Raw genomic sequence first — 19222 nt, 5'->3', positions numbered from 1 at the left:
TTTAAAATATTAAAACTTCATAAGAAACTTTTCTCCAGTTCCATGGCAGAAACAAGGCCCTCGATAGCAAAAATGTATACTCCATTAGACAAAGATTGAAGCCCATTATGATGGTACACTTTGCAAACACTCATGGTTTTAGATGTGGTTGCGCACAGGGACAAGCATGTGTATGAATTTATAACATAAAAGGAATTCTAAATGGCAGCTGTCATATCAATCTCATTATGATTAGCGCAATAAATGTAACAGATGACGAGTATTTGATAGGGCTAATGTGGAGGAACATGCATGTTTCAATGCTAGACACGTAACGAAATTAAAGTTGTCTCTTGTCGTAGAAGGCGAGCATCAAGACCACCATTAATGTCCATGCATTCACGTTTACGTAACTAGAAAACCTAAATATCAAAGAGTGTTAATCTATCGACTCAGAAACTCATTCACTAGTCACTTTTAGAGCAGATGGCAAGAATGAAAAAGGGCAAAAATTCCAAAAGGCAGAAGTACTAACTATTGTGAAAAACAAAACAAAGTTATAGAGTAAAGAAAACTACTCAGATAATCAGACATATCTTTGTAATTATGACTTCTCCAGCTGAAATCAATAGTTATTACAAACTCCAACATTCAAATTGGGCAGCAGAGAACAAATGACCACATTATAATCTAAAAAAGCACTTGAAACTCAAAGAAAGGAACATACCTTCCACTGGTCCAAAAGTAAGACCGGTGTCATCAATACCTGCAGAGCCAAATAATATTCAAAAGTTATTGCAAGTCATAGAATTTTAGTATTTACTTCAAGTCTTTAACTCAAAAGTTGAAAAGGAAAGTCACTGTGAAGAGATAGACTCTGCGAAAAATCAAAAGCATGCATATATATAATCCAGCCACGATTTGGAGATGGAACTTGATAATGATGCATGCGTATAAGTACTATATAACTATTGAACACCATTTATGCTTCATCCGGAGGCGGAAAACCACATCTGCATTACTACCTATGGAAGACGATTCAAACTTCTTCACTATACATCCCCTCATTCCGAGAAATGTAATGTCACCAGTTTATTAAAGGATATGAAATATGAAACAAACAAATATAACCTAGCCCTGTTGCCAATTCTTAATTTTTCCTGATTTCTCGCAAGCAAAAATAGGACGAAGAAGCGCATTAGCACATGTGTGCATGCAAGTAGGTAAAAAATGCATGCACGTATTCATCCGCTCCACAAGAATCAACGGAACTAGAATGAACAACCGCAGTGCGACAAAATTTTCGCATTCCAAACACTGAGTTCTTTCCCATATTTCTCTTTCATACTCCAAGTGAAAAACTAAAAGACTGTGGAAAACAGAAGCATATAATTAAGGATACCACTTCCATGGTACATTCCATATGCAAAGCAACAAAGACCAAGTTCTGCTACATTGATCTTTCCAGAACTACATAATGAACCAGCCTCGAAACCAAGAGAGCTCAAATCACATAACCCAACAATTAAATAGCAACTTCCATGCTTCTGCAATTCCTGCATTGGCCTACCAGAAACTCCAACATAAATCAACTCCAAAAGTTAAATATCCTATCTCTACCAGAAAACTGCATAAAGGAATCAATTTTCAAGAATAAGATCTTAAATAACATAAACCTAAAAAGCAGACAAAATCAATTCCTACATCTCCACATTTCCAAATTGCTGAGCAAAAGCAATCACAACAAAAATATTTAACCTCAAGGAAAAAGTTTAAAGAAAAAATGACACCTTTATCAGCAAACTGCATAAAGGAATCTACTTTAGAAGCCCCAGCACCTCCAGCATTATTTGAAGCTTCAGAATTCTTCCAACTAGGGCCATTTTTACTCCTCTCCCTCAAAATCTCCTCAATCTCCTTATAATAACTCATCTTAGCAGACCCATTCCCGTTCCCATCTTGATTATTCTGCTTGGCTTTCTTGAATTCCTTCAACAAATTTCTCCACTTGTCAGTGCACATGGTGGGGGATCTATCAAACCCCTTTTCCCTCATTTTCAAGGATATGTTATCCCACAAATGCTTGTTAGACTTTGAAGTGTTGAACAACATATCTATTTCTTTGCGGAGGGATATAAGGGTTCGTGTTTCTTCTTGAACCCATGTCTCGGCCCTTTTCTTTGGGGCAGAAGAAGATGATGGGTTGGATGAATTATGGTTGGTGGCGGTAATGCCGCCACTCGGGGTGGTGGCTCCGCCGTCAGCGAGGTGGTGGTGGGGTTGAGAGGGGAGTTGGATGATCATGTTGTTGTTTTGGTGCGGTGGTTCTTGTTTGCCGCTGTTGTAGAAATCTATCGCGGATTCCTGTTGTTGTTGAGGCTTTTCAGACATGTACATGTTTCTTGGTTTCCTTGGAGCAGGCTGGTGGGGGAATTTGGTGTTCTTGAAGTTAGAGGAGGTTTTGAGTAGTGTGAACAGGAAAGATGTAGGAGACTGGAATTTAACTATTCAACTTGAAAGAATCTTTCTGTTTGGTTACAAAGGTTAAGAGGGAATTTCATTTTCCACTTCTGCTTTGCACAAGTAGTTTTGGGGTAACCTTTTGTTTTCCCTTAGATGTGGAATTTTATCAAAAAGTTGGTTCCATTGCATCTTATTCCTTTTCTTTTATCTCAATTTCATATTTTTATGACATCTAAATTAAAATTGTCAGCACTTAGATTTAATGTAACAGAAAGAAAAGGGTAGTGAAAAAGTAGAAGCAAATGCCTGAATGGTGTGGCTAATTTCCTAAACTTAATTTATGATGAGTTGCAATAGAAGTTAGGAGTTAGATTAATCCCGTTAGGTCGGAAATTACAATTTTTAGTTCACATTTTCAAACTGACAATTATAATCATTTTGTTGGGGATACGATAGTTTTTTTGCTTTAAGAAAAATTGCACTAGCCCACACAATATCTTCTACAACTTATCTATAAGGATTTCAATATCACCTACTGAAATACTAGTAGAAAGCTAGATAGGGGTTCACATCGGAACTTTAGGCATTACCGTTTGAGAACAACCCTAGAAGCTGACCAAGTAGTGAATACCCAGGGGCTACAAGGGAGAGTTAAGCAAATGACTAACTGCCTAGTTGGCAAGCAGAAATGAGCAGGTGGGGGAAGCTTGATAACAAAGAAACTCCAGGTCGGAGGGCCCAAGAGAAAAGGTGGGAAAGTCTTTATTTATTATAAGAGCTCTTTTATTTTATGAGTTAATTAAGTTATACAAGTAGATCATTCATGAGATACAGCCAGCAACTTCTCTTAGCATCTCATTGCTGATATATCTTCTCTAGAGAGTATGATTGTTCTTTTCCTCTGTCTCTCACTTGTGGTTGCTAGTTTCTCATGAAAGCTAACTTACTTATAGATAGATCAATAGACCTTTATTACAATCCTTCCTAAACTAAAAAATGCTCGGGGTCGGTATTAAGATATTAACTCATCAGTTTTGTAGTCTATAGAATTAATTTATCCTCTCAGTCGTGCCTTCCGACTAGGAGGTCACTCCCTATCGAACTCTAGCTCTAGCCCCTGCTCCCTTTTGCCTGTCAGCTAGGTTGTTAGTCCCTAAATAAGTTACACAAAAAATATATGTTAAACAATAATAAAAGTTGGGATAATTTTGAAATAGAAGTGGACGTAAATATCTTTTTAAAGCTAAAGTGTTTAAAACAATGACTTAACATTTCTGAATTTAGGGAGTTGCTTATAATTTTTTATTTAAATTAATTTAATTAAGTTGTTTTTCAACACATTAATTAAAAATGATTGCAAACGCAGTTCTTTGTACAGTCTAATTTTTGCCAGATGTGGAGTAAATTGATTTCCAAAAGCTGGACTCATAAGCCATAAAGAGTGGAATTCAGCAATGACAATAGATAGCTAAATATTTGCGTATACATGGAAGATTATGAGCAACAACTGATAGAGGTATAACCCGCATCAAGAAAAAAGGACAAAAATATCTTTTTTAGATGTACAACTCTCTCTCTTTTTTCTTTTTTTTAATGGAGAGGGTTTTTCTATAGAGTTTATAATTATAGAGAATTTTTTTGAACTATTTATTTAATATAGATAAGTTTTAGCAATTTTTAGATAACACGAGGACATTATGCAATTTTCCCACAAATATATGACCTCCTGCGTAGCATGCGTCTAAATATCCAGTAATGCACCTAGTAAGTTCATGTATCTTGTTTTAATATCTGAAACAATATAAAGTAATGCATTTAGTTGTAAATTGAAGGAATCTCAATTGATATTTCATCTTTTCTTTTGATATATATATATATATATATTATGATTGAAGATGTGACATGAATGCAACCTGAAAAGTTATTACATTAAATCGTTCGCTCAATTGTTCAAACCGTTAATAAATGTGACAATTATTAATATCACCCATTGTTTTACAAAAACACAAACAAAGGTAATAGGCGGCCTTGTTTTCAATCACCTGAGTAATAAATGGTGGAATGGTTAAAAATCTTTTGTTACACGTCACGCTCACGATTGTATAGTATGTGCTTATTTACATATTATAATATTATAACTTAATTATGTTTTTTAATTTGGAAAAAAATTACATACCATGTGATACGGATATGTAATACAAAATTATATAAAAAAAAAATTATTTTCATGACAGTTAGTTGTTCTTACTTAATCCGATTTTGCTGTTGTAAATATATTACGCTTTGTATGGAGACATTATTTGTTTATATTGGCTTTTATGCCCTCCTTGGCATCAAGTGAAAATGGATGTAGTCGATAGTGTTTTGAGGTATTTTTATTTTAACTGACCAAGATTAACATAAAGTCGTGGACAAGGTTATCATCCTGCATGAATGCATTCAAAACACTAGTCAGTCAACAATGTCTAATCGCGGATGAAGCCTGCCAAACATTCCAGGAACCTGAAGCAGAAAAAAAACTGCAACAACTGTGAGATTCAACAGATGTTACCAGAGAGATTATGATAAGCTTTTGTTCTACATGCCCAAGGAATTGAGCATAAATGTGGAATGTGGGATTAATAACCCAAGTACACCAACTATGTCACTTTACAGTCAAGTACATATATAAGAAATACAGGCTCAACCAAGAGAGTTGTAAGGAAGAATCAGGTTTTAATATAGCAATTGTCTTTAACAAATCAGAAGAAATGATACAGATTCTTGTCGTTATCTTTGCATGAGCAGACTTCACATATTTCCGATCTTGCATTGTTGACAAAATAAATGGGCTGAAGACACTGGACAGATCACAAAGAAACCCTACCAAATGAAAGTAAAACCCAAATCTGACCCCTCCAGAACAGGAAGATCATCAGCTTTTCAAAGCAAGATCTCCTGGAGGAAGAGAACCCACCACTAGTAAGCAACTTGCATGTATATCCGTCTTTCTCCCTATTTCTTTATGATTTTTTGCCCCCATCTTGGACTCGGCAAATGCAGTGTGTGAAGATGACAACTATACCACTATGTGGTAGTGCCGCTCAACAGCAGAAGTCAAACCTCAAAGGCAGCTCAAATTTTAAGGAATCAAGACTCGAGCAATCCAATATAAGTAACAGATATTTTCCCCTATGCATGGTGACTGAAGTGATAACTTGGCTCACGTAAAGCCCCATGGGGATCAATCTTCTTATCCAGCCTGTGTTGGTAATTGAGCGGCTGCTTAAAACAATCTGAACATAGCAATTCCAAACAGAAAGTTTCCTCATATTCATTGTCATTAATACACCTGCCACATTGAGCACACCTGGCTATGCAAAGTGTGCATGCTCTGCAAAGAAGAGACGTCTTATCTGTAACCTGGCAACCCTCAGCTGGACAATCATATATCAACCTGAATTTCTCGCATCTTGGACACATTTCAATATCTATCGTCCGATCATCATCATATGGAAGATAAAAATTTCCTCGATGATAGAAATGTGGCTTGTGATAACTTCCTTTCCTGTGGCGCTCAGTACCCAGTAACAACTTCAACTCTTCAAAATGTTCGTATGTAACGCCGTAAAGCCCACCAATTCTGAGGAGCTTTATACCCGGAACATCTTTCTTAGAGTTATGAACCTTTATACTATTCAATATCCCTTCAATAGTGAGCCTTGTGCAGCCAGGAACACACAACTGTACATGATAAGAGTTAGCACGTGATAACATCAGTGCACAACATTTAAGTCATGCACACAAGTTTGAGTAAAAAAAGTAAGAAAAACAAAACTATTTAACTGCAGATGAAGTTTCTAAATATCCAGATTACATGATGAAAGGTGAAAACATGGAGCGCCAAACAAGGGTATCAAGAAGAAAAAAATATGAAAATAATTTTCAAATGACAGAAGCATCATCAGATATTAGCACCAATTGCTGCATAGCAGAAAATAGCATCCACCCCAGTTGCTCAACTTGTATTGTTTATGTATGTCTAAACCTTCCAAGTACTACATTTAAAAGATAATAGCACAACAAAAACAAAAATTCATTTCTAAAGATAAAGTGTAACTATTTTCTTATTAATTAAGAAATGCACCTCATGTTTCATCACTCCCTAGAATCCCATGTAGATTGGAAATCACTATAAAAGAGGCACCAACATACTTGAAAAAGTTTCAGAAATTATTTTTCAATTGCACAAAATTTGACAAGCCAGTAAAAGCATTTTCCGTAAATGATTCCTCAACTACTAATTTTATTATTGACCAACAGAAGGTTTTTTTTTTTTATCCTAGCATCAGAGATGCAAAAAGTCCAGCAACGACACTTCTCAAAGAAACAACAAGCCATGGTAGTGAATCATCCTTCCCTAAACGTTACTCTAGATGCATTCCCTGTTTAAATCTTGCGAAGCATCTATGGTGTTTGATATCCTCCATTAAGCTCATTCTTATCCAAATTCAAGCAGTGGGGTCGCATGTAGATACTGTGACTATTGTCCTTTCCTAAGTAATAAGTATGGTATCGTTCAGCAATTACTATACTTTTCATGCCAAAAAATTAAGACAGGTGGTCATTTAGATGTAACATTCAAGCTCCAAAAGTTATGCGATTGCAGATGCTCATGTCCAATCTAATAATGCACTAGAAAGACTAGTCAATCAATCAATGCACAAAGAGAAAACACCCATGTAACTTTGGATTACACAAAAGATAATACATGTTGTATTTATATGCCTAGTGACATACAAGCTGGTACTGGAAGTTCAAGTGAATGTGAAAAGTGAAATGTAATTACCGATACAAGCTAACAATCAGCTAATGAAACACTGTTAACATTTCAACAAAACATAGGTCCATGCAATTACATGTGCATCTGAGTGTATCAAACAGAGTTATACTACACCAACAGACAAACATGTCTCTAGCCCTTAAAATATGCAATAATACATTGAATCATTGTTATACTTATCACCTTAACACCATCAACAATGTAGAAATGGCATGTACACATAAATTCAAGCCTGGATACATGCAAACAACCATTAAAAGTTATATGAGTAGACCTAGTAGTCACTTACCTTAGTTAATCGTGGATTGATTTCAAGTATGCGCCTCACACCATCATCTGTGATTTTGGGGCACTCCACTAAACTCAGGCATTGCAGGTGACCTTGAGCCCTCAAAGCCAATTGCAAAAGAAGAGCATCCGTGATCCTTTCATTAAGAGGCTGATCGATGTGGATGCTCATCCACAACAAGGGATCACCCTGGACAGTGGAACATAAGGACCTGCAAACCCTTTCCACCGACAAAAGGTCATTAACTCCGAGATAGCTAAGAGCCAAAATCAAAGCTTCATGGGGCACACTGTCAGATTCAGTAGCATCCTCCACTTTTTCACAACATTGCTGCTCAGAACTGCAGCAAGTACTCTCATTGTTGTACCCCACATTGTCCCTCCTGTTGCAGGCCAGTTGAAATCCAAACTCATATGGGGCTAATGCATCCCCAATATCTTTCTCTTCCCCGATTTGATCCACATTGCCTGCAACATCCAATTTCTCATTACCCTGAACACAACTTGGCAAGGAATGGACACCCACATCAGGTTTCTGATAAACCTGAGTATTGCTTGGGAAGGATTGAAAACCATTATTCAGTTTCTCATTAAACTGAAAGTTACTGGGAAATGATTGGAACTTTAATGAATTATTCCAAATTAGATTCCATCCAGCAAATAAACCATAATTATCCTGACTAGTCTTTCCAGTATCCCTCTTCACATATCCTCCATATTCAACCTCCAAATCCTCAAGCCATCCCGAAATAGCTGTGAAAGTAGTCTTTATATCCATCCCGAATGGATCGGAGGGCAAAAGGTCAACAATATCTTTGGAATTCGACTCTTTAGAGCAGTAACAATCAACTCTATCCCTCCCACAATTGAAATGCCAATCATCTGTCACTCCTTGGCTGGCACGCCATGGCCTCGCATAGCCTTCCCTATTCTTCTCTGGAACACCCTCAATACAATACCCATTCACAATCCTCATAGGTGACACCAAATTATCTTCAGAAACAAGTGCTGGAAATAAGGGTCGTTGTGAATAGTTCAAGGCCATCTCAATATCTCTGCAGCTAACCTAGATCGGGTCTTTCTTTCTTATAATCTTTCCTAATAAAACAAAGGGGGAAAGTGGAATAAACTACTTAAGCCCAACCAAAAAAGACTTAACCTTTTTTCACTTTTACTATATTTTCAATTTTTTTTTCCTTTTTCAACTTTTTTACGGGGATTATGTTAATTGCTTAAAAAGATTCAAACAAGAAAACCCTCGATTTTCAATGACAAACTAAAACAAAGCACCAAAAATCTCACCGAGTATTTCTTGTGTATGACCCAAAAATATAGTTTTCTTCAGCTAAAACTACCAAATCAATCAACAAAATAATAGTCCCCTCCTCCTATATACAAAAAGAATAAAAGAATCCCTAATTCAAATAATCGAAAAGAGAGAACCGCAAACTATACCAGCAAACCTAGGTCTGGAAAGAACCGCGCGTATTCTAGCTCATTAATCAACACAAAAAGTCCAACCTCCTACAAACACAATTAAACAACTAGCCAAAAATTAGATACAAAAAAAACCTGATCTCTTCCTTCAAAAACCAAACCCCAAATTCCGCGACACTCGACTGAGAAAGAGACAGAGAGATATTAAGTCCCCGACTGGGGTTTAAAAATCGAAAGCCCGTCGACAAGGAAGATCAAGCGGGATAGGAAAGAATCTCTGCAGATCGGAGTTGCAGAGTAGGAAGGCAAAATCCTGGTGAGAAGGGAAATGAAATTAAATTGGGCGAGGGGCAGTTGGGACTTGGGAAAAATAAGGAGGCGAGGGTACGAAATTTAGGGAGGCAATGGACCGACACGTGTGCGTCAGGGGAAATAGTTTTCCCGGTATTTTTGTTTTGTGTTTATGGAATAGAAACGGAAACGGAAACCAAAATCGCAACTCCTCAACCCTCCTAGTCTACGGGGAATCTTGTTTTTCGCTTTTGACTAATTCCAGAGGTGGATAATGCCCGGTCAAAGTTGCAAAAATACAGGGGAGGAAAAGATGAGTGGTAAATTACACCTACACTCCTTGAATTTACATCTATTTACACAAATACCTCCTTTTTTTTTTGTTTTTAAATAAAATTATAGATGTACTCTTTAAGGGAATATTAGTATAATGTACTCAAGAATTGTTTGTGTTAAGTTCTGTTATTGAATAAAATATGTATTCATAATTATAATTATAACTTCAAAATATAATTGTAATTTTGTCAAGAATATAGGGTGTTTGTGTAATTAAATCTAACTTTCAGATGGTGTCAATATAATTTAATCCAAAAAGTAAAAACAAAAATTTGATTGTTGATTTTTAAAAAAGAGGGGTTGAATATACAATTAAATTTATTTTAATATTAGTGAATGATATGAGTTATACTTAAAATATCTAATGCAGATATTTGTTGAGATCTAACTAATTAAAATTATGGATATATCTATACTTGTTTTTATAGTATAATGTAAAAGAGTTTTAAAATCTAAACTGTAATTTAATATGGACATCAAAATTCTCTAGTACCATCAAATAAGAGCAAAATTTTCTTATATGGGTTGAATTTGAAAATATTAAACAATGTAGATGATTTCAATATGATGTGTACTATTTCATATGAAAAAAGACCTAATATTTTAGGGAGTGTTTGTTTGTTTAAAATAAATATTTATCAGTTTATTATTAAAAATAATATTTAAATTAAAAACTTTAAGTAACTATCTATCAATTTACACAGTTTATCAATAGAAAATATAAATATTAATTTTTTTTTTCAAACACTTTAAATCCGACCTTTTCCCTCTTCTATTTTTAAATACTCACAACTTTTGCTATTATTTAATTCATAATTTTTTTACAGTTGAACTAATAAAAGTTATTACTTACAAATAAAAAAAGTTGTGAATTAAGCACAGTGCACGGCCCACCACACAAAAATGGGCAATGGGTAGCCCAATAGGTGAAGTAGAAGGATTTTCGTTTGAATCTGTACACTTTATTTTCTTTATTATTGGAAAATGTGGGCTTTGATAGTAAGTAGGTTGCTGCAATTTCATTTTCTTTGCAGCCATTGGTCCCCACTCAATCCTATTTATTGGATATATTCTTTTAATCAAAATTGGGAAAACATAAGAAAATTAAAAACCTATTTATTTTTATTGGGCTGAAATACTGAAAATACTATCAAATTTTAAAAGAATTTATTACGACAAAAAAGAACAAAGAAAGATTTTCTAACAATTTTCTTTATTTTTGAAAATTGGAGCAACTGAGCACCATAGCTGCAGTTTGACTTTGACATGTACGTACCAGCTAAGACTTGGAATGTGAGAAATTAATTTGAGTAAAATGAATTCAAAAACACGGAGCGACTAGAAAAAGAAAAGAAATCCCAGGAGGAAAGTTTCTGCAGCCAACGAAGACTGGAAAAAAAAATAAAAATAGAACAACCGGTCAAAGAAAATTCATAAGGAAAAAGATTGCGATGATTTTTGTTTCCTTTTATCCGTAAATCTTTTTGTCTTTGTTCTGAACTTTTCTACAGTAAGCTTTTGCAGTTCTTGATTCTTTCCTTTCGTTTGAGGAGGTTTCATTTCTATTCCTCTTTGCTTTGTGTATTTAGTGGAAGTTTGAGTTGGGTTTGCTGATTCTTGGGGGAGGAGGGGTATATGTTTTGTGGGGTTGTGATAATTGAAGTTGTTGCTTGTTCTTTTCGTGGGTTTCACAAGTGGGTCTACGAATATGGGGTTGCAAGTTTGAGTCAAAAGACTTAAACTTTATGCTTGGGTTTTGGTGAAAAGTGGGGGATTTCGATAGCGGCGTGAGGGGAATATGGGTTTTCATTTGGTTTGATTGGGACATTAGTGGGATTGTTGATCTTTGGTGCAGAGTGGGTTTCTGCATTTGGTGATTGTTCTTGTTGGAGAAAGGGGTCCTTTTGCCCCTTTAGAAAGATAAAGAACAATGCAAGCTTGCTTCAATTTTTGAAGGGATTGACTCAGATTTCTGCATCTTGGTGAGTTCAAATTCTGAGCCATTATCAATTAACAGCACTAGTGTTTCTCTATAACTTATGTTTGCATTTGAGCTTTTGGGTATGCTGAAGAGAAAATAGAGCGCTCTATGGTTATTGTGATAAGATTTTCTGCTTCTTAAAGTTAAATTTCACATCATTCATTCTCAGGTTTTGAGTTGGGGATTCGGTAATTTAGTAAAAATATGATCAAACAGATACTTGGTAAGATTCCTAGGAAGCATTCGAAATCCTCTGGAGACCCGAGCCATTCCGCAAGTTCTGTTACTACTTCAAAGAGAAGCGAAGGAGGAAGTAAAAGATTGAGCAGTTCAGTTGATGAAGCTATATCAGCCCCTTACTCTGTTTTAAACATTAGGAATAATGCAGAAGACAAGTTCCTTCGTGATAAGAATTCAAGATTGAATGGGAATCAGATTCCTGCTTCATATGAAGCGTTGCCAAGTTTTAGGGACGTCCCCAATTCCGAGAAGCAGCAGTTGTTTATCAGGAAGGTGAAGATGTGTTCTGTTGCATTTGACTTCACTGATCCTACTAAGAATGTTAAAGAAAAAGAGATCAAGCGGCAGACTTTGTTAGAGTTAGTGGAATACGTGACTTCTGCAAGTGGGAAATTTAGTGAAACGGTTATGCAGGAAGTTGTTAAGATGGTATCTTTGAATATATTCAGAGAATTTACTCCTCAACCAAGAGAGAACAAGTTGTTAGATGGCCTTGATTTGGAAGAGGAAGAGCCCTCCATGGATCCTGCATGGCCTCATTTGCAAGTTGTCTATGAATTTTTGCTAAGATTCATTACTTCACCAGAAACTGATGCAAAGATTGCCAAGAGATATATTGATCATTCCTTTGTGCTGAAGTTGCTTGATCTCTTTGACTCGGAAGATCCTAGGGAGAGGGAATATTTGAAAACTATACTACACCGCATCTATGGGAAATTCATGGTGCATCGGCCTTTCATCAGGAAAGCTATCAATAATATATTCTATCGCTTCATCTTTGAGACAGAAAGGCATAACGGCATTGCCGAATTTCTTGAAGTTCTTGGCAGCATAATTAATGGGTTTGCTCTTCCCCTGAAGGAGGAACATAAACTCTTTCTTGTCCGAACGTTAATTCCCTTGCATAAACCGAAATGTTTGGCAATGTACCACCAACAGCTATCTTATTGTATTACACAATTTGTCGAGAAAGACTGCAAGCTCGCTGATATTGTTATCAGGGGGCTGATAAAGTACTGGCCGGTTACCAACAGCTCAAAGGAAGTTCTGTTTCTTAATGAGCTGGAGGAGGTTTTAGAAGCGACGCAGGCACCAGAGTTCCAGCGTTGCATGGTACCTTTGTTTCAGCAAATCTCCCATTGCTTGAATAGTTTGCACTTTCAGGTACCTACTGTTTTTGTAATCCCCTCTTCTCCTATAATGCTTTGCATTTAACGTTTTGCAATATGTAGACATTTCCAGAACCTTTACCATATCCTTAAGTTTATTTAACTTTCATTATCTGTTCATAGGAAATCTTCCACAATTTAGCCAATTCCATACCAGCTGGATTGCATATGTGATTCCTTCACTATTAAATATCCCCCCCAATTACTCATTTGAAATGGCTAAGTAAGGGATATATAATGCTTGAGCGTCTCCTGCTATGTTTGGATGTCCTCATGAAGTACAATTTGATCCAGTTTATGGTCTGGCTATTCTGTTATTTTCAGTGTAAACTATTGAATCTTGGAAAATCTTGGGTCAGATGATTCATGTGACTTGGGGTTAGAACAGTCCCAAATAATTGAGTTTTATTGCAACTTTTAGAAAATGAGAATCACTTCACATATCTGACTTTAGCCTGTCGGTGAGGTCATTGCGGATCAGGTGTTGCAATGTTTTAGGCATCGTCATGCTAAACAGAAAGCATTAATGATAATACTGTGTTCCACATTATTATATGAGACTACAAGTAATTACAATCTTGTGTTCCATCCCAGTCTTGATAATGATATACTTTGATTTATTCAGTGGGCCATTTCATCATCAAGATGATGATATCTTCTACTTTTGGTCGAAATTGACTGCATTCTAGGGTAGGTGTTAGCTGAAATATCCACTTGTCATAATACTACCTTCATTTCCATTGTTCTGCATCCTCTAAAAGTACCCATTACTCCTTAGAAGTCATTCGGTATGCATTGATATTGTTAAGCAAAATTGTATTTTATCTGACATAAATTTTGGCATTACTTGAATAAAATTGGCACTCTCAGTAGCCACTGGCATGAAGCAATAATCTGCTAAATACTTCAATATTTGTAGCTCCAATTTTGGTAAGTAACATTAGCCGGAGCTTTGAACTAGAGATGACAGTATGATGTTCTTTTAACCTTCAGGTGGCAGAGAGGGCTTTGTTTTTGTGGAACAACGATCACATCGAGAACCTAATCAAGCAAAATCGCAAGGTTATACTGCCCATTATCTTCCCTGCTTTAGAAAGAAATGCTAGACACCACTGGAACCAGGCTGTTCACAGTTTGACCCTCAATGTTCGCAAGATATTCTACGATCTTGATCCTGATCTATTTAAGGCGTGCCAGGTCAAGTTTCAGGATGATGAGGCCAAGGAAAAGGAGATGAAAGAGAAACGTGAAGCCACATGGAAACGTTTGGAAGAACTTGCTGCAAGAAATGCTGCAAGTAATGAAGCTATCCTTGTTCCTTGAACTCGGCTTCCTTCAACAACTTCAGCTCCTTGCTTTCACTCCATTTCTTGCCTGAGGTTCGTTTGCATGATCTTTCGGTTTCTCCTTTTGCTGCGAGTTTTTCATTAATTTGATATGCCTTTGTTTTTTTCCATTGAGTGTGTGGAGAAATTCGTTTAAACAGTAGGTGTAGCTATTGGTGTCACTTTTTACTTGTTCAGACATGCATAATTATATTAGCAGATGGGCAGTTGAAGAATGTTTATTACTACATTTATAGTATGAAGAAATCTGAAATAATTGACTAATGTTAGAAATTGCAATTATATATATATACTGCCTGTTATTACTTTTCATTTGCAGATTCTTGCGTGGATATATACGCATGTAAGCGTACCTATATGCATAAATGATTTATGAAGATATTAATAGATAAGAGTCAAAAAGCATATACCTCTGTATGAATGATATGCCATTTACAGTGAATTGCTTACTGATAATTTCGAACGTATATTATATAATTTCACATATCTGACTTTAGATATTGAGGTGATAAATAGTATTTTAAAATTAATTTTTATTTGATAATTGCAGGATTCTTGACCACTGAAATTTTAAAGTGGTCGAAATTTGCGCTTTTTTAATAGAGAATTTTGCTGATTGTGTATGCTTTAAAAAATATCTTGCACCTAAGCATTGACTTGACCAAAAAGGAAAATAAAATAAGTGTATATATTTTGTTTGGTAACCTTTAAAGACTTGTTCAAGCTCAATTTGTTTTGTAAAAAAATAATATATAAAATATACTTAAAAATATCAAATTACTCGAACTCGACTCACGTTTGATCCAATTAAAGCTTATTTGAGTTCAATTAGAGTCAATAAACAAACCAAATTCAAAAATAATTTTTTAAACTCAATAATAACAATAAGTTTGAATAATAATATATTCGGATCAATTTCAAATCATCTACAGCCCTACAAAATATTTTAATATAATTCTTGTAAGGAACATGGCTAAATCGTAAGTAAAATAAAACATGTTATTACTTGATATCTATTGTTAATGATAATGCGTAACTTTTTTTCTTTAATGTATAGTGTTCTCACATAATTTTTACTGTAAGAAAGTTAAAGTATTTAGTTGAGATGAAATATTTTTTTGAGTATGCAATTTGTTGTGATATAAAAATATAATGATAATAATTTGATGTAATATGTAAAATATGTTAGATAAAAAAAATGTAATTATTAGTTGATGATATATATATATATATATATTTTAGAATAGTAAAGTGTGTTCAAATACTTATTCTTAAGATGGAAAATATTTTTCCACAAACGAACAAACAATGACAACATTTTCGAGATGAGATGAGATGAGAAATATTTTACAAGCAAGCTAAACCACATTTTCGAGTTCAACTTTCGTTACATTGAATTGAGTTTTCTATTTTAATTCATATTGTATTTTTTATATTATTTTATATAATTATCTTGTATACGTAGTATGTACATACAGAATGAAATAAAAAATAAAATAAGAATTGTAATAAAAAATTCAATCCGGCAAAAAAACAAAAACAGAAGTTTTGCTTCAAAAGTAAAAAATAAATCCAAGGCTGTCCATTTATACTTTTGGTAAAATTGTAAGTAGACAACGAACTTTTAATACTAAAGACCAACAGCCTAATCCCGTTGTTCCTTCGCTTTGCAAATAGATTAATTGACCTACTTGGACAATTTTCGAAAATAACCTAAAAAAGTTGATGTTGAGGCTATTTTTTCGCCAAACATTATATGTCAACTTATATTTTTTCAAAATCAGTCACACAATAACTGTATTTTATCAATCATATAATAAGTGTATTACATTCATTATATTTTTTATTACAAATACAACTCACTCAAAGTACAACTTCTTATACGGATTATCATTGTTGCAGAAGTAGGCACAATTAGGAAGTTTCATGCTCAAACTAGATTTGACTGAATTAAATTAATCATAAAGTAAGTATCATCTGATTTGTCATTTTTCGAACTATACACAAATCACACGTAAAAGTGTATTGCACTTGCCATATAATTAGTTCAGATCTAATCAATCCCCATTTGAGTTCGAACTGCCGTGTACAACTATTGCAAACGTTCCAATAATATTCATCAACACGCATGAAATCCAGCTACAATCGCGAGTTGTGAATTCCAAAAGTTTTGGACTTCGAAAGAAACTCTTGCAACTCTAAATCAGCTTCAAACTTCTCCATATCCTCTTTACTCAAATTAATCCGTGCCTCTATTCCATCCCCCGTCGCTGTATCCACTAAAACGACCAAATTCTTGTCCAACAGCCCGGCCAACGTCACCACCCAAACCGGCTTGCCCCACCCGAAGTCCGCTTTGTACAACGGAAACTTATGCAAGCTTGTGAAGGTAAACCTCACCAGCTCGCCTCTATTGGCGTAAGCCATTTTCTCTTTAAGGAAATTCAAAGTCTCACCCCCCTGCAGCAGCTGAGCCACGTTTTCTCCGTTCACGGCTCTTATGGCTTCCTTTACTTTCTGCATTACCTCGACGCCGCAGTTGGCTCCCACGGATGGCATGGCTACTGCCACCCAGAATATGTTGCCGAAATGGTAATCAGATAGCGGCGGATTCAGGCGGGGCCTAAGGTTTACTGTATGGCGTACGGTGTAGATCTTGTTCGGGTTTGCTTTCATTTCCGTGGCGGATACGAACCGGGTCCATATAAAAGCTGACAGGGCCTCCACCCGGCTTGGCGGCCGCTGCAGGAACTCCGCGGCCCCGCTGGAGTACCTTTCCTGGAGGGCGGAGATTTTGGAGGCAGGGAACGTAAAGATTTTCGTGATGACTGCTTCTTTCACAATTCCTGTACTACTAGGCGGCTTGAACCCGGTAGCATCCTGTGGCGGGAAAATCTTGGCCCCCTCAAACTTGGGAGCTGGCACGTCATCATAGTTCCCGTTTCGTGCGACGGCAGCCCACGTGTTTGCCACCGGGACGAACGATGATCCATCAGCAATCTTGTGCGATATGACAAGCCCAACTGCAGTCCCACCGCACTGGAAATAAGTAACTTGAACAGCCATGCAAAGATTTTGCACGTATTCGTCCACCTTGTAGGGTAGAAATTTGTCCATGTTCTTCATGACTGGATTCGTGATTATTTGTGAAAGAGTGCAATTAGCTACGGCCTCGACGTAGGGCGCCCCTTCGTCGTTGCAGTCGACATATAGATCATCGACAAGGCGGCCTGCCAGGGGATAGAATCTTGACAGGACCTGAGATAAAGATTTCTTTAAATTGTTCGATTTTTTGAGGTTGGAAAATTTGGCATCCGCTTGATAGAAGTAAAGCACGGGCATGAAAGCAGGAGGGGCAATCTGATCAAGAAACGAAAGCTGGTGTTTTCGCAGTGATTCAGGGGTTGGAGAAGAGGGCTTGATGATTTCTTTGGAGATCACTTCAATTTCAATCTCCATTGGCTGAAAAACGAATGCTACAGAAACTTGATTGATTATTATGTTTTTCGGAAAATGATGATAATCCCAATGTGCGGAAACTGGGGTATATATAGCCTGGAGCTAGCTCGGTAGATAGGTGTTGTGTATGCATGATGAGTCGAAGGTGAAGTCATGTGGTATATTTTGCTTGCAAATTGACAACTCCCGTCTGAGGTTATGTACTCCTATATAATATTGTCTGATCGGGATGCAATTCTATATATAATTAAGTAGCCATTTATACGATCATCTTTCGACTTGATTTAATGTCTTTTCTCAAAAGTCCAAAGGGTTTAAATTAATATGAATAAATTAGTGGGAGAGATGATAGAAGACTTTTGCATTTTGAACTGTTACCTTTTCTTCTTTAATTGTTATATATAAGTTCATCCAAGTACTAGGTATATATGTAAGCACAATATGTGTAGGTGGGGAAGGACTTATATGCAATTCATGGTTTTTGAAATCCCGTATTAGAGGACTCTATCTATGTCCCTTTCTTTTAGTTAGTCTAATTCTTCACAAACAATTCAAATATTACATCATGCAATACATTTCATTTTTTATTAAACACGCGATGCACAAGATGTGTAGGTGGGGAGGGATTTATATGCAATTCAAGATATGAAACCCCTACTACCACAAATAACCACAATAGAAACGCTACATACATATATATATATCGTAAAATAGAAGAATTCATTGTTAATCATGTCGATTGACAATGAATAAATAGAAAAATATTTACATGATAATTCATTATTAATTTATTTTTGTTACTGACTTTGCTACAAAATTTACTAACAAAAATATTCGTTGTTAATTTACTAACAAATTAGCAAGGAATATTTTTGTCTTGCTCATAGCAAGAATAGATTATTGGTGATTTTGTTACTTTAATATGTGAATATAAAAAAATCTAATCATTCAGCATCGTATATATCCGTTGTTAATATTAATTATAACAATAATTTTCAATTAATCATCAATATTTCTTTTTGTTGATAATATTGTTATTAAAGCATAATTTTAAGTTTTTTAAAAATTCTCAAATTTAATTATTTGAAATTTTACTTGATTGATCATTACAAAATAATAGTAATAATAACAATAACAACAAAACGAACCAACACGTTATATTAAAACAATTAATATGAAACTGAATAAAAATACTAATATCAATTCTTAAGCAATACAAAGCTTTTCACATATTAATTACTCTTAAAAAAAATAAACTTTTTGCTACGAACACATATATGTATAGCAAATGACAAATAAGTCATGGTAAAAAAAAGTATTAACTACGCATCTACTACACTTTTTTAGTCATAGTTAATGCAGCCATGGCTACAAATTTTAAGCTGTAGTAAATAACCTTTGCTAAAAAAGT

General features: G+C 35.4%; 4 protein-coding genes across 4 annotated transcripts in view; 1 reads left to right on the top strand and 3 right to left on the bottom strand.

Moving 5' to 3' along the window:
* Positions 1-2376, bottom strand: part of LOC105156788 (trihelix transcription factor GT-4-like) — a 3776-nt gene extending 1400 nt beyond the window's left edge. The window contains exons 1-2 of the mRNA XM_011073006.2: positions 1770-2376; positions 707-745 (exon numbers count right to left, since the gene is read on the bottom strand). Coding sequence (XP_011071308.1) covers positions 707-745; positions 1770-2376 — 646 coding nt within the window. The remainder of the gene's footprint in view (positions 1-706; positions 746-1769) is intronic.
* Positions 5018-9377, bottom strand: LOC105156675 (F-box protein SKIP14-like). The gene is made up of 2 exons (XM_011072882.2): positions 7554-9377; positions 5018-6165 (listed from the first exon to the last, which is right to left on the bottom strand). Exons 1-2 carry the CDS (start codon positions 8595-8597, stop codon positions 5614-5616), a joined length of 1596 nt encoding a protein of 531 aa, XP_011071184.1. The 5' UTR covers positions 8598-9377; the 3' UTR covers positions 5018-5613.
* On the top strand, positions 10964-14618 carry LOC105156674 (serine/threonine protein phosphatase 2A 57 kDa regulatory subunit B' theta isoform-like). Its single transcript, XM_011072881.2, has 3 exons — positions 10964-11598; positions 11767-13001; positions 14000-14618. Exons 2-3 carry the CDS (start codon positions 11802-11804, stop codon positions 14327-14329), a joined length of 1530 nt encoding a protein of 509 aa, XP_011071183.1. The 5' UTR covers positions 10964-11598; positions 11767-11801; the 3' UTR covers positions 14330-14618.
* On the bottom strand, positions 16294-18013 carry LOC105156787 (vinorine synthase-like). The gene has a single exon (XM_011073004.2). The coding sequence runs from the start codon at positions 17809-17811 to the stop codon at positions 16492-16494; it is 1320 nt and encodes a 439-aa protein (XP_011071306.1). The 5' UTR covers positions 17812-18013; the 3' UTR covers positions 16294-16491.

This window comes from Sesamum indicum, linkage group LG2 (assembly GCF_000512975.1).
Source record: "Sesamum indicum cultivar Zhongzhi No. 13 linkage group LG2, S_indicum_v1.0, whole genome shotgun sequence".
In the NCBI taxonomy this organism is placed as follows: Eukaryota; Viridiplantae; Streptophyta; class Magnoliopsida; order Lamiales; family Pedaliaceae; genus Sesamum; species Sesamum indicum.
Note: the sequence above shows the minus strand (reverse complement) of the source record. Positions and strands in the feature narration are given on the sequence as shown.